This window comes from Herpailurus yagouaroundi, unplaced genomic scaffold (genome assembly GCF_014898765.1).
Source record: "Herpailurus yagouaroundi ecotype Mexico unplaced genomic scaffold, PumYag 161, whole genome shotgun sequence".
Taxonomy (NCBI): domain Eukaryota; kingdom Metazoa; phylum Chordata; class Mammalia; order Carnivora; family Felidae; genus Herpailurus; species Herpailurus yagouaroundi.
In genome coordinates this window covers 10,812,521-10,827,202 of record NW_024412402.1, presented here as the reverse complement: position 1 = coordinate 10,827,202, position 14,682 = coordinate 10,812,521, and the positions used below count along the sequence as shown (strand labels likewise).

Sequence of the window (14,682 nt, the reverse complement as noted above, 5' to 3'; positions counted from 1 at the left end):
AATCTCACAAACCGTGAGATCAGTCAAGATGCTTAACTGACTGAACTACCCAGATGCCCCTAGTATGTCCTTTGTACTGTTTGGTTTTTCATCTCCAGTATATGTGTTATCTCACCAGGTTGTAAGTGCCTTTTAAGAACTTACTCTGGCTCTGCATTTGTGGGATCTGGCAGTGTTTTTGTATATAAAGTCTATGGGTGTTAATGTTTTTGAAGTAAAGTTGCTTTCCTATTTGATTTGTGTCTTAGATAACTAGATCAGGTTATTGTAGTCTATCAGACAGGTTTTTTTATCTTTGAGTAAGGAGAGAGAATGTTTATTAATGACTATTGGCTAGCAATAAGTACTGAACATGTTTCTTCATTTACTTTTTACACCAACCCTGTAAGGTAGGTATCCTATAAAGTAGTTAACAATAAGTGAAATTTCTAATTTTAAAGTTGTGGACTGAAGTATTGGGTGTAAATAACCTGCCAACATAGCTAAAAAGTCAAAGAGACTAGATTTCAACTCAGGTAATTTGACTCTGCAGATTGTACTCTCAGCCATGTACTGTCTCTCATGGAAATCACATTAAAATTCTGTTATGGGGGACGCTTAGGTAGCTTAGCATCTGACTTTTGATTTTGGCTTAAGTCATGACCTCACAGTGAGACAGAGCCCCAAGTGGGGCTCTGCACTGAGCACGGAGCCTGCTTGGGATTCTCTTGCTGCCCCTCCCACGCATGCTCATTTTTCTCTCTCACTGTCTCTCAAACTAAATTAAAATTCTGTTCTAGGATTTTTTTTTGCCTATCTAGAATATGGTATTCTAGATTATCCACCTTCTGAATCCCTGGGACTGTGTCTTGGTGCCATCGGACTGGATGATGTTAGAGAATTTACTGTTTTACAACCAGGAGTATTACATGAATGCTCTTGGATGATGCCTTACTAACCAAAGACCTTAAACACTAATTGTTTTTGAAATTGTCTTTTCTTTGTACTGCAGGCAGATAAGTTGCTGTCACAGGATTTTGTGCAGATAATGGAGGATATTATTCTCACGCTACCTAAAAACAGACAGATTTTATTATACTCCGCTACTTTTCCTCTTAGTGTACAGAAGTTCATGGTGAGTATAAATCTACATGGAAGCAGTGCCATTCTGTTGCCCACAAGTATACCTTTATTCATAATTACATCCTGTAATCAGTCTCTACGTTATGCTGATTGTTTCAAGTTGTTGGCTTTTTCATCAGCTGATCAGTTAAGATTTGTTGTGCATAAATTAACTTATTTTTTTAGTTGTAATAGTAATTTGATTAAATTATTCACTTAGCGTTTGGTGTCAGGCTGACATATAATCATTGATACTGGATAAATTGATTATAGTGTGATCCTATATACAAAGCACAAAATAGGAACTTAGCTACATATCTGAATGTTAGATCTTCCATTATATGGTAACTTGTTTCCATCATAGATTATGTATACTTTGAAGAGAAGAGATCTGCATCCCTTTAAAGCGATAGTTTTATCAGAAAATTGTAAGGTATATTTTGAGTTCCAGAGATACACTCTGCTTTCATTGAATTATATGACTCTTCTTTTTTTCAGAATTCCCATTTGCAGAAACCCTATGAGATTAACCTGATGGAGGAACTAACTTTGAAGGGAGTAACCCAGTACTATGCCTATGTAACTGAGCGCCAAAAAGTACACTGCCTCAACACACTTTTCTCCAGGGTAAGTAATGGGCTTCAGCTACTGAATATTATAACCCCAATTAAACAGTTGTGTCTATTTTTCCTACCATTCTCAACGTAAAAAACAGTCCACAGCTTTTTCTTAAAAGGTAGTTTGGGTTGTTGATCTGAAGTTGATACAGTATGATGTCAAAGGTACTTTTAATTAAATCCTAAAATAATTTGACCTTGATTTTATAGTTGCTCTCATTATCTGCATATTCTGTATTTGCAAATTTGGCTGCTCCCCAAAATTTATTTGTAACTTGTGATCAATACGCACGTGCTACTGAAGTCATTTGTGGATACTAGTAGTACAATGGAAAATAACAGCAGTTGTGCATAATCCCAACTGAGATTGAACAAGGTGACACACTGCCTTCTTATTTCAGCTCTCATACTTGTCTTTCTTGTAGTCTGTGCCACATTAATGCCACGTTTTTTGCATTTTAATGTTTTGGTTTTTGTTTATTTCATGGTTTTATTTATTTATTTATTTATTAGCATTTATTTATTTTTGAGACAGAGGGAGACAGAGCATGAACAGGGGAGGGTCAGAGAGAGAGGGAGACACAGAATCTGAAACAGGCTCCAGGCTCTGAGCTGTCAGCACAGAGCCCAACGCGGGGCCTGAACTCACAAACCGCGAGATCATGACCTGAGCCGAAGTCGGACGCTTAACCGTCTGAGCCACCCAGGCGCCCCTGTTTCACAGTTTTAAATGGCTCGTAAGCTTAGTGCTCTCTGTCGCTCCTAAGCACAAGAAAACTGATGTGCCTTGCAGAGAAAATGTGTATTGGATAAACTCTTTACAGCCAGGCAGGAGTTACACTGTTGGCCATGAGTAAATAAGGGGTCTTTGAATAGCAACACACATAAGATTATCTGTTGATGGATTGGTGAAAAAGATGTGACTAGAGGCTCACAGGAACCTAATCCTTTATCTCTCCTGGGAGCAGTGGTTTTGTATTCACGTGTTCAGTATTTTTTGTTTTTTTCACATATCCAGTGTTTGTGGCAACTTTATAGAACATAATTATTGCATATAATGAGAATTGAATGTGTTTTAGTCTTGATGATTTTTACAGTTTTGCATCTCTGTTGTGTCATGAGATTCTAAGTCTTAGACCGTATTTTTAACATCTGTCGGTCACTATTTTCAAGATTTGGCAAAGTAAAGTGAAAGTTTTTGTTTTTCTTTCTCGTATCTTTTTTTTTTTTTCCCTTTAGCTTCAGATAAACCAGTCGATCATTTTCTGTAACTCCTCTCAGCGAGTTGAATTGCTAGCCAAGAAGATTTCTCAACTGGGTTATTCTTGCTTCTATATCCATGCTAAAATGAGGCAGGTGAGTATAAAACTGGAACTTGTGTGCGGATTTTTAAAATCTTTTTCTAAGTATTTCTTGGATTCTGTTTTTTGTTTTAATGCTCCTCCATATGTCCTAAACATAAGAATGAATTATTCCTTAGTAAGCAAGGGACCTTTCATTGTGACCTCCGTGATTCAGTTTTCTGGCTATAAAACATGGTATTCACACTCTTCCCTCACAAGGTTGTTAGGAAGATGGAGATAGTTTATAAATGAGTTTATAAATGAGTAACTATTGTAAACTATTGAGCATGATACAAATATGAGATTTTACTCCCTTTCCCAGGTAATGCAGATTTGCACTGTTTAATACAGTAACCACTAGTCACATTTGGCAATTAAAGGAGTTAAAATTAAAGTTTAAAATTTAGTTTCTCTGTCACACTAACCACATTTTAAGTGCCATGTTACATGTGACTAGCAACTACAGTTTTAGAAAGTACAGATATAGAACACTTCCATCATTGCAGAAGGTTCTATTGGATAACACTGCTCTAGATTTTTAATTTATGTACCTCAGCCCTTATGTTTTTCTTCACTGTTTGCCTTAAGGGCACAATCTCTAAATTTTAGAACTAAATCAAGAGTTTAAAGAAATGCAGAACTATAAAAATAAGATTTTTGTGTGTCTGCTAATTAAACATTGTGAAATTTTGTGAAAGAAAGCAGTTCCTGTAGACTAACAGATTAAGAGCTTAAGTTAATCAGCACACATACGGTTTTCAAAGCAGCTTGAAAATGGATCAGATATCATCATGTGGACCCTAATATTAGAAATTGTCACAGGAAATGAATGTATTAAGGTGTAGAGAATATTTCCAACTGGAAAAATGTTGCTTTGAATGAAAGGAAAGATGAGTTTGCCAGATGATAGATTTATTTCACTTTTTTTAGAGTCATTATGTATGTGTTTTCACTTTTGTATTTTAATTGAAAAGTAAATTTTTGTTTTTGTATACAGGTAACTCAAAAGACAAGTAGTAGATGTTTAGATCAGGCCAAACTTCTGTCATTTTCTGTTTGAAACATTGAAAAAATATATACACAAAAACATGGTGAAAATTGTTGCTTAAAACCCAGCAAAAAAAGATAAAAAATACCCTTAAGAGTTAAGATAAATGGTACATGAAGATACGTATTAAAATATGTTTTAGTTGCTTATTAATTCCCATGGGAAACTAATATATGGTTAACTTTTTTATCTTTTGTTTTTAACTTAGGGGTTTTGAATTGGCTCCTCTCTCATTTGTGTAAATTTCGGGTATACTAAACTGTTTGGATAGGAGAAATTAAAATTAGGGTTATGTGTATGAGATTTAAACAAACCAAGTGCATTACTTTGTTCCTAGGAACATCGAAATCGTGTATTTCATGATTTCCGAAATGGCTTATGCCGCAATCTTGTTTGCACTGGTAAGTATTTCCGTATTTACCCCTTGGTTTTCTCTTTAGTTCTGCTCTGCTTTCTCTATCCATATCTTCCATCAGAGTCTGTGACAGAGTTCAGCTCACCCTAATACCATTTCTGGAATTTCTGAAGTTGAAATGAGCTTAATTCCTGAAACTAGTTTCCATATCTGAAACTGCAGAACACTTGTTGGCGCTCATACCTCATGTCTGTGTTTTAAACAGTTGTGGAATTTGTGTGTTTTCTGAATAACCTTAGCATACAGGAATGAGATGTATGTAGTACATGCAAAATAAATTAACATTAAGAAACTATGTTTTGGAAATTATTTACTGTGGCCTCTTAATTTTTTGGCCAGAAACAGACTAGTCTATATTTTGGTGTATATTTAGTGTACTGAACTTCAACTCGGCCGCCAGGTGGACATTCAGAACAGACAATGAGTATCCTTCCATCTCTACACTGGAAGTACAATCTTAGTATTGGTATGAGATTAATCATCTAAACTAGGCTTCTGGGTAGAGAAGAATCTGGATTTAAAAAAAAATTTTTTTTTAGTGCTTAATTTTGAGAGAGAGAGACAGCAGGGGAGGGGCAGACAGAGAGGGAGACACAGAATCTGGAGCAGGCTCCAGGCTCCGAGCTGTCAGCACAGAACGTGATGTGGAGCCTGAACCCACAAATCAGGCGGCCCAAGGACTTTTTTCTGTAATTGAGGTACACATACACAGAGAAATACAGTAATTGTAAGGATATCATTCAGTGACTTTTTTTTACATCTAAAAAATTTTTTTTAATATTTATTTTAGAGACAGAGCACAAGTGAGGGAGGGGCAGAGAGAGCCAGAGACAGAATCGGAAGCCGGCTGCAGGCTCTGAGCTGTCAGCACAGAGCCTGATGCGGGGCTCGAACCCACGAACCACGAAATCATGATCTGAGCCGCAGTCAGACACTCAACCGACTGAGCCATCCAGGCACCCCCCAGTGACTTTTTGCATATGTATACACCCATACAACTATCATCCAGATCAAAATGTAGAGTAGTTCACAATTTGAATTTGTTAAAATGCTGCTCTAGAAATAAACTCCAAATTTTTACTAACGGAATATTGAATTTGCTAATCTACAAGAACCAAAAAAAGACTATCAGGTATCCTTGGTGCTTCCAGTTTACCTTTTTCTGTCTTATGTCTAACAATACAGCTGTGAATTAATACATGTGTGTTTACTTTACCAGCAATTCTAACCTTTATATTGAAATAAATGGAAAGGATATTAGACTTCTAGAATTTTTATTTTTATTTAAAAATTTTTTTTAATGTTGGTTTGTTTTTGAGAGAGAGAAAGAGAGCGTGAGCAGGGGAGGGGCAGAGAGAGAGGCTGACACAAAATTGAAGCATAGACTTTTAGAATTTTAAGATTAGGGTTCAAGTCCTACCCTTTTTAACCTGTAATCATACGACCTTGGACAAGTCATGCTTTTCTTTTATGCCTTTTTTTTAATCTGTAAAATGAGAATGCTTTAAACCAAATTCTGAACAAATATGTGTTTTATTTATTCAAAAATAGTTTTTGATATTCAACCAATATTCTGCCAGGTATTTAGTTAGTTGGTGCTGGAAAAATATTACTCCTCAGTTTTATGTCTATTTTACCATAATTAAAAATTTTCAGATATATACACACATACTCCCTGCCCTTGGGGAACCTATAATGTAGAAAAGGAACTAGTTCACTGGTGAAATGTTGAGAGTTGTTAAGCAAATTCAGCATGTGCAGACAGAAAACAGAAGAGTGTTTAATGTCATTAAGTACTGAATAACGTATGTGTACAAAGTGTATAAATACATGCGAAGTATCACTCTTTATTTCAAGGACCAATGGTTTAATCAGAGGTAAAAAAGATAAACAACCTTGAGAGTCTAAAGCAGGCCCTGCAACCTTTTTCTTTAAAGTGCCAGATAGTAGGTATTTTAGACCTCGTATACCATAAGGTCTCTGAAACAAGTTACTCAGCTCTGCCATTCTAGCTTAAAAACACCCTTAAACAGTACATAAACACACAGGCATGGTCCTGTGGCAGTAAAACTTTATTAAAACAGGCTTTGGGTTGGGTCTTCAAGGGGGTAAAGGTAATTTGCAAATGTGAGGTGTGTGTAGGAAAAAAGTCCTAAATTTTCATAGGAAGGGAAATTAATTAGCTGTGGTGATCTGAGAAGAGCTGGAATTTTAACTGGCTTCATAAACTATATAAGTTTTAGACTTGAATAAGGAGTTTTCAGTTAGGGGACTGGTATAAAACATGATCCATAGATGGCTTCAAGAACATGCATTTAAGGAAAGATAAGTGGATGAATTTCATGGAGGGGGTTTGAGGACATGTGTTAGAGAAGTATATTAGGATCAACACGTGTAGGGTGGAGGACCTTGTATGTCAGTCTTACATTTTATCCAGAGGCAAATTAATGAGTTACAAATTCAAAGTGGTATTTTGGAAACCGTAGTCACCATTGTGGATTATTTTGGAGTGTGGAACTGATAGAAGCCCTAAAACCTAGTTATTAGTCTATTGTAATTGTTTCTACTTGTAGTTTTCATAGCCTAAATTAGCGTAGTAATTGGGGAACTAGAAAAGAGAAGGTGTGGCCTTGGCGCTAACCTCAGACTTGTGAATCACTTAGAATGAGATGAATGAATTCTAAAAGTGTAAGTAATTACTCTTAGTGGCTTATCTCGTCTTTTCAAAGTATTCTTGGTTAATCTATTTTGATCTTGATTGAATACTAAAAATTACTGGTTACTCCTGAGACTCATTTATAATGAGTTTGTAGCTTAACAGTCATTCTGATCTCTTCCTGCATTTGCAGTTACCTTAACACCGTTTCAAAAAAAAATTTATGGGACTTAGGAAAAGGTAACTTGTCTAGCAGAAAATTATTTATGATAATGTGCAGTAAAGATAATGCTAGTAATTTGCAAGTACATTTAAAATACCTAATGAATTAGAACTTAGGTTGCACTAGAAAGACATGTTAAAGAGTATTGTGGTACCAAGAAACATGCTTAAATTGTAAGATATAATGGAGATTCTCTCTTTCTTTTTTAAGATTTGTTTACCCGAGGTATTGATATACAAGCTGTGAATGTGGTAATAAACTTTGACTTCCCAAAGCTGGCAGAGACCTATCTCCATCGTATTGGAAGATCAGGTGAGGAAAAGGAAGATGTTCTTCTTTTTTTTTTTTTTTTTAATGTTTATTTATTTTTGAGACAGAGAGAGACAGAGTATGAACAGGGGAGGGTCAGAGAGAGGGAGACACAGAATCCGAAACAGGCTCCGGGCTCTGAGCTGTCAGCACAGAGCCCAATGCGGGGCTCGAACCCACGGACCGCGAGATCATGACCTGGGCCGAAGTCGGACGCTCAACCGACTGAGCCACCCAGGCACCCCAGGAAGATGTTCTTCATGGAAGTGTTTTGAGAAGTGTAATCACTAAATTCTGTTCTTTTGTGAAATAGAGTATACTAGCAGTGAGAACAGTGAATTAAAACTAATTTAGTTGTTTGATATTTAAAACTGATTTCTATTCTAGAGCATTTAAGAAAAGTTAAAATAACTTTATATGTGCTTAAGGTGAGGGAAAATTTAAGCATATATATATATATATATATGTATATATATATATATATATAAAGCATGAGAGGCATGCTTTTCTCAGGTGGTGCAAACTACTGTTGATGTTTTGTGGCAACTTTTGACATAAATGAACATCTGTTTTGTCATTTGAAAAAGGTAAATGAGGGTACTACTTAGGGCGTGAAACAAAGTTGTAATGTGTGTATGAGACCATAAGTGGTTTCGTACACTCACAGTGGCAGTGAACAAAAACAGTCCTGTATGGTTTTGCCACTAATAGACTTGCGTGCACACATTGATTCTCATATTTAACTCATTTTTATTAAAAACTGTTTTTCTTTAGGTCGCTTTGGTCATCTTGGCTTAGCCATCAACTTGATCACATATGATGATCGCTTCAACCTGAAAAGTATTGAGGAGCAGCTGGGAACAGAAATTAAACCGATCCCAAGCAACATTGACAAGAGTCTGTATGTGGCAGAATACCATAGCGAGCCTGTAGAAGATGAGAAACCTTAACAAGCATGTGCGTACCTGACAGAACAGTAGCTAAGTGAGTGTAATGTTTAAAGAAAAGAAAGAAACCAAAATCCTCTTTCCTGGGGAAAATCTGATGTGGCGCTACATATAATAACAATGATAGAGTAAAACACCGGTTGGCATAAATAAATAAACTGGGACCTGTTGCTTGGGTGAAGTTGTGGTCTCATTAGAGAATCTGTAAATGCTGTTCTTGAATGCAGTCTTCCTGTGTAATGTGATATATGAGGAGTACTTAAGACAAATCCATACTTCCAAAATAATGAAAGCAAAGAATCTTTTTTAGCAGTTTGAATATGAAAATATTTCTTGTCTTTCCTATCACTCAGTCATCTCTCTGTTGTTAGCATCACTCTTAATTTCTACTGGCCACCTTAATAAATCAGGTTAAAAAATTTTTTTTTATGTTTATTTTTGAGAGAGAGTGTGTGCATGTGAGCAGGGGAGGGGCAGAGAGAGAGGGAGACCCAGAATCTGAGGCAGGCTCCAGGCTGTCAGCACAGAGCCCGACATGGGGCTCGAACTCATGAACCGAGTGAGATCATGACCTGGCCCTAAGTTGGCCGCTTAACTAACTGAGCCACCCAGGCACCTCCTTAATAAATCAGGTTAAATTACCTACACTGCCTCATTGCCAAATGTGTAATCAGGCTGTGAGGATAATTGTCTTTTTTTTTAACTGCCTACTCTGGTTTCCTGCACCATTTCATTTCATTGTTTGATGACTATCAACTATCAGGCTCTAATACTGATGCTCAAAAGAAAGCTCAACATAAAGGAATATAGGCTATTTTGCAGGGTTTTTTGTAAGGAAAATCTGATTTGAGAGATGATTGTTTCCAAATTAGCAATAAACCTTTTACCTGTTATTTTTAAGTTTCTAAGATCCTCTCTTCGCTTTAGTCTTTCTTTCCCCTCCCCTCCTTAATTGAAATGTCAAACACAAAGCCCTCAGGCAAACCTAGAAGTAGGCAATGTTTGCTGGTGTATTGGTAGGCTGTTGAGTTCGTGGAAGGTTAAAAAAAAAAAAATTCTTGATTTTATTTGTTTTGGATACCAGAACTTTCAGGCTCTCATTCTATCTCTGGGATGCCTAGCAGAAATTCCTTCATCCTAAATGGATTCTGTGGGAGGCACAGGCTCAGTAGAAGCTACTAAGAGCATTTGGGATGGAGATTGTGAAAAAGTAGGTACCCTAGTTCGTTGCTTTCACAAAAGTTAATTTTAGGTTTCTTCCTTCTTTCTTTAGGCTTTGACAAACTACAGAAGGCTCGTTTGGATCTGTGACACATCGTTTGGGGGGGATGCTCTTCTCTTTGTGGGTTTTTCATCTTCTTTTATTTTGGAACTATGAAGACTTAAAAGAGCTCAGACATTTTTTCTTTTTTTAACTGGTGAAGAGAAAAAGCTGAAAAGAAGGAATTTACCTTTTTTGTTCCACTTGTTTGCACTGTGTGCTGACTGAACATTAGTTGCACTAACTGCTGGTTTTTAAAAAATGTTTTCTGGGGAAGGGGGACAAGGAAGGAGGAGAAAGAAGAGAAGGGGAGAAACCCTAACAAGAGAAGAATCTTGATGAACACACAAGCTTGTCTACAATTTCAAAATTCTCCAACAGCTGACTCTTGAGTGCATTTCAACTTCTCCCTAATTACTCATCCGTTTTTTAAGCCTGAAGAGCTTATTACTTATTTGTGCGAAGTGCCTTATGCTATGAGACCATTCAGAGTATCATCTTTTAGACACAGCCCAAGGAATCAACATAGTAATTCTTTGCTTTTTTTCTTTTTTCTTTTTCCTATCTTTTAAAAATTTTTTGTCTTTTCATTTTGGTTTCAAGTTGAAGTCTCTCCCTTCCCTTTTTACCCAGTACTCAAGCCCAGGGCTGGAAGATGAAACATATTAGTAATGTTAAACACCATTTTCTTTTTGTTTATGTGGAGGAGTTGATATGCAACTGCAGTTCATCCGCACTGTAAATACATGTATTTAAAAAAAAAAAAACAATCCCAAGTAAAAATTTCTTCTGGGCTGAGTAGATTCCAACATCATCGCTCCCAAAGGAAAGAGCAGTCTATCATTGCAGGAGCCATATGACACGCCTTTGTGCTCTATAGCAGAACACTAAAGACTGGTTTACATACGCTTCCATTAGCAGTTATGGCACTTGATGTGTAGACATGTCAGAGCCTTGACCCTCTTTCCTCTGTGGCAGAGCGTGTCCCATAGAAAATTGGGTGTGTATACTTGTATAAACTTTGTAAATAAGTTTTTTTCTGGGTTCATATATATATATACATATATATATATTTTTTTTTTGGATGAAGGTTGCTGGGATTAAGGGGATTAGAGTGATTATGGGAGCAGCTAAAGATGAGAGGGGCTCAGTTTTCCGCAACACTAAATTCTAAAAAGTACTTTTGGCCTCTTGCTGTAGAGAGCAGACCTCTGTGGGGACCCTGTGTTGGAAGAGGGACCCAGAAGTCTGGGATTCACTGTTTGCTGCCACACTGTATCATCTGATACCTTTGGAGAACACCTGCGAGAGAGAGCAAGGAAACCTCAAAAACCTCTGATTCAAGATGCTAGTTTTGAGAAGCTCTCTCTGATTGTGCTTCTTCCCCCTTCTTAAAAAAAAGTTTGAGGAACTTTTCAAGCTCAGCAAAAGGGGACAAAGATTAATCTCCCTTGCAGTGTGGGGATTCAGTTGAGTGGCAGTGTCTGAGCAGTGTATGTACAAAGCATGGATTTGCATTTCAGAATACTAGCCAGTACCAGCTTTGGTAACGTTAGCAGTTCTGGAGCTTACTTTCTCTGGATCACTTCCTATACTCTGTAAGTGTGTTGCCCTCCGCCCACCTTGATACATAAACTTCCAGGAATGGGCAACTCCTGAGAGCTGTTAACTTTCACGCTACAGAAAGCTGCTTGCCATCCTCTTGCTTTGTGACAAGAATTATCTGTCATTTTGCATTGTAAATTGCTGGCAAATGCTTTACAGTTAATAGTGTTGCTTTAAATTGTGCCCCTCCCAACATGCTTGATGTTTGGCCTGATCTCCAGGCAAAAGGAGTGAGATGAATCAAAACCAGTGAACTTTTTTTTTTTTAATGTTTTTAATTCCCTTTTAACCCAGTGTACTAGGTCAGTCAGGAGGCATCTAGGGTTTTAAAAAAAAGCAAAAAAATAATATGAAAAAAATCTGATTTCCATACTGCATTTTTTTCCAGACCCTAAAATATTACAAGATAAATCCTGCATACGCTTTCATGCTTAACTCATCTGGGTAAAGAAATCAATTATTCAAAGTTGCTTTTTTTTTTTTTGACTCTTGCCTAGTTCTAAGCAAAACTATTTGTGACTCACCCAAAACTCCTTAGGATCAAAATCCTGCAGATGCCTCCTGATCAGACATAGCCCTAACTCCTTAAAAAAACTGTAGCAAGAGCTGCACAGTACAAACCCCAAAAAGAATATGCTCAAATATTTGGTATCCAAGCTATGTTCTTTCCAGCCAATGTTGGTTACTAAATACAAACCCTAATTAAGGAATCCTTTTCTTCCGGGGAGGGGTGGGGGGAGGGAATTTAGAAGGCATCAACTTTTGACCAAAAAATCTTGTCCTTGTACTGATGCAGCTCTCTCTTTCTCCCCCACCTCTGGCGAGATAAGAGGGATCATTCATTATAGAAGAAAAGCTTGTAAATGCAAATTGGTATCTCGCTAGAGAGTGTGTGGGTGACAACAAACTGCGCAGTCTCCTTTGCCATCCTCAGACTGTGCCTGGTGCCACATGCCTGTGGGTCCCTCTTAAAGCACAGACTTAACTGAAAGTATTACTGAAGTATATAGCCTCTGATGAGGAGTGGCACTTAAACTATCTGGGACACCACTATTGGACACAGTCCTGTAGAGGCAGCTGTCCAGTTTTGGTGCTTGACTCTTGAATAGGAATTGCTAAATGGAAAGATGCTCTAAAGACTAGGTCAAAGCCTAGTCTCCTTTTTTTTTTTTTTTTTTTTTTTTTTTTTTTTTTTAACACCCCTCCACCCCCCGGGCTATTAAGGGGTATTGTTACTGGAAATTGTTTTTGTGTTCTTTCCAATATTGGCTGTTTTAAGTAATGGCGGTATTTTTTTTCCAGTGGTTCATTTGAATGAGACTTCCCTATTTTTAATACTTAAATTATGTCCAACTCATGGTTTTGCCTGTGGTGTAGTAGTTGTGTAATGGTTTATGGATCATTACACACCTTGATGCCTCTGGGCCTGTTTTTCTCTTCCCGTATATTTTGATGGAGAAACTTTCTTGGCTTTCCTTTGGGAATGGAATAAACTTATTCTAAAATGATCTCCCATGGGAAGAAGTTAAGGGAGAAGGAAATCTAAATATGTCTCTTAATTATTTTCAAGTTGGTCCCAGCATCATCATATGAGTGGGTCCCAGTGGCTGGAGGGAGGGGGGAGGCAATTGGTTATCAATATTATTTTTTTCAGAATGAGATGGGAGCATCTTTCCTTTGCTGTGTGCTTTGTGTTTGATACCATCATGCTTGGGTCAGAACCAGACAATTCAGCACAAAGCCTTGAGTGTAAATTGGTTGGAATCAAAACATCTCATTCTGATCACTTTGTTTAGTTTTTTTTTTTTTCTTTTTCTTTTTTTTTTTTTTTTTTTTTTTTTTAATAGGGGTGGGAGGGAGGTTACTATGTCCCAAAAGGGAGGGTGTCTGCACTAAGGATTTAGAAACACTTTGGAAGCTCATAACCTCATCAGAAATGGCCTTTAGCCACACTCCTGACCTTATAGATGAGTAAAAAAAGATGAAATAATTTTGGGGGAACTAAGCCATGTTATTTTAATTTGCTACTTTTTTCAACGTTCTGTGTATGTTAAAAATTGTTACTGTGGAATCATTTTGTGACAAAACACTTTTGTCCAGCAAAATTTTGGCTTCATGGGAGCTGAAGTCAGTCAACTTTTAGGTGAACTTAAGTGGACTTTGGTGAGCTTGTATCCTACTTTATATCCTTAAGAATTGCTTTTTAAAACTCCCAAAGAAAAATCTCTGGTCTAAAAACTCATCTTTGGGGTAAAGGGTTAAGTGTCCAAAGGTTATAACAGTTCATGAGGTTAGAGGGAGCTAGCCTGGCACCTGGACTCTGCCCCTCCACAGCTGACAGATTCCAGCAGAAGTGTGTTTAAATTCTCCAGTAGACAATACTGGGCAGGGAAAGGGAGGGGGTAGGGGCTGGGTTATTAAGATACAGGCTACTGTATTTTAACCAGTGGTTGTGTGGGAGGGGTGCCTGGAGAAAACAAAGTCACTTCCCTTTTTTGAAACAAAACTAAAACTTGAAAAAATATTTTTTTGTTCAGTAAAAATGGAATGGAATTCTAATGTCCCTAGCCACAAGGGACCAGTTCCACTGAGAAGTGAACAGTGGGGACTCAAAATTTTGAAAACATTCGGGGAAAGGGAAAATTGGCTTTTTGTTAATTGGCAAATGTTCCAGTGGGACTCTGTTTTTGTTGGGATGTGTTATGTTGTATGTACACATATATGGACCAGAGTCTCTGCTGAGTTTAGAAGGTTCAGAAAAAAATGGTTGATAAAATCTTGGTTTTTGTTAATTTATCTCAATAAAAGCCCACTGGAACTCCAAATGTGTGTGTGTGTGTGTGTGTGTGTGTGTGTGTGTGTGTGTGTTTAGGAAGCTTGCATTTGAGAACATTTTACTAAAGTAATTCACATGATGTGGTGTTAAGACATTCCCAGCACTACTTCTGTAAGCCCAGTTGAATAAAATCTGAGTGGGCACCCTCATTCAGCGTAGAAAACGTCTACCATCTTCATTTCAGTTTTTCAGTTCTCGTTACCTAAACCGAACCAAGATAGTAATCATTTGGAGAGATGTTAGTCCGGGCTACATGGAAGTGAGGTATCAGATGTTTCAGTAAGCTAAACATACCCACGGAGTTCACTTAGGAGTGAATCT

General features: G+C 37.3%; 1 protein-coding gene and 1 non-coding gene across 6 annotated transcripts in view; one reads left to right on the top strand and one right to left on the bottom strand.

Annotated features, from left to right (window-relative positions):
• Window positions 1-14,350, top strand: part of DDX6 (DEAD-box helicase 6) — a 36,458-nt gene extending 22,108 nt beyond the window's left edge. For 4 of the 5 annotated variants that reach the window (XM_040483225.1, XM_040483224.1, XM_040483223.1 and 1 more), the window contains exons 8-14: window positions 992-1,114; window positions 1,600-1,728; window positions 2,958-3,074; window positions 4,447-4,510; window positions 7,614-7,715; window positions 8,487-8,696; window positions 9,933-14,350. In XM_040483225.1, coding sequence (XP_040339159.1) covers window positions 992-1,114; window positions 1,600-1,728; window positions 2,958-3,074; window positions 4,447-4,510; window positions 7,614-7,715; window positions 8,487-8,662 — 711 coding nt within the window. In that variant the 3' untranslated portion in view covers window positions 8,663-8,696; window positions 9,933-14,350. The remainder of the gene's footprint in view (window positions 1-991; window positions 1,115-1,599; window positions 1,729-2,957; window positions 3,075-4,446; window positions 4,511-7,613; window positions 7,716-8,486; window positions 8,697-9,932) is intronic. The other variant, XM_040483227.1, reaches the window with a different exon arrangement.
• Window positions 5,398-5,482, bottom strand: TRNAR-GCG (transfer RNA arginine (anticodon GCG)). The gene has a single exon. It is a non-coding gene; the product is annotated as a tRNA-Arg (tRNA).
• Window positions 14,351-14,682: the final 332 nt, after the last annotated feature.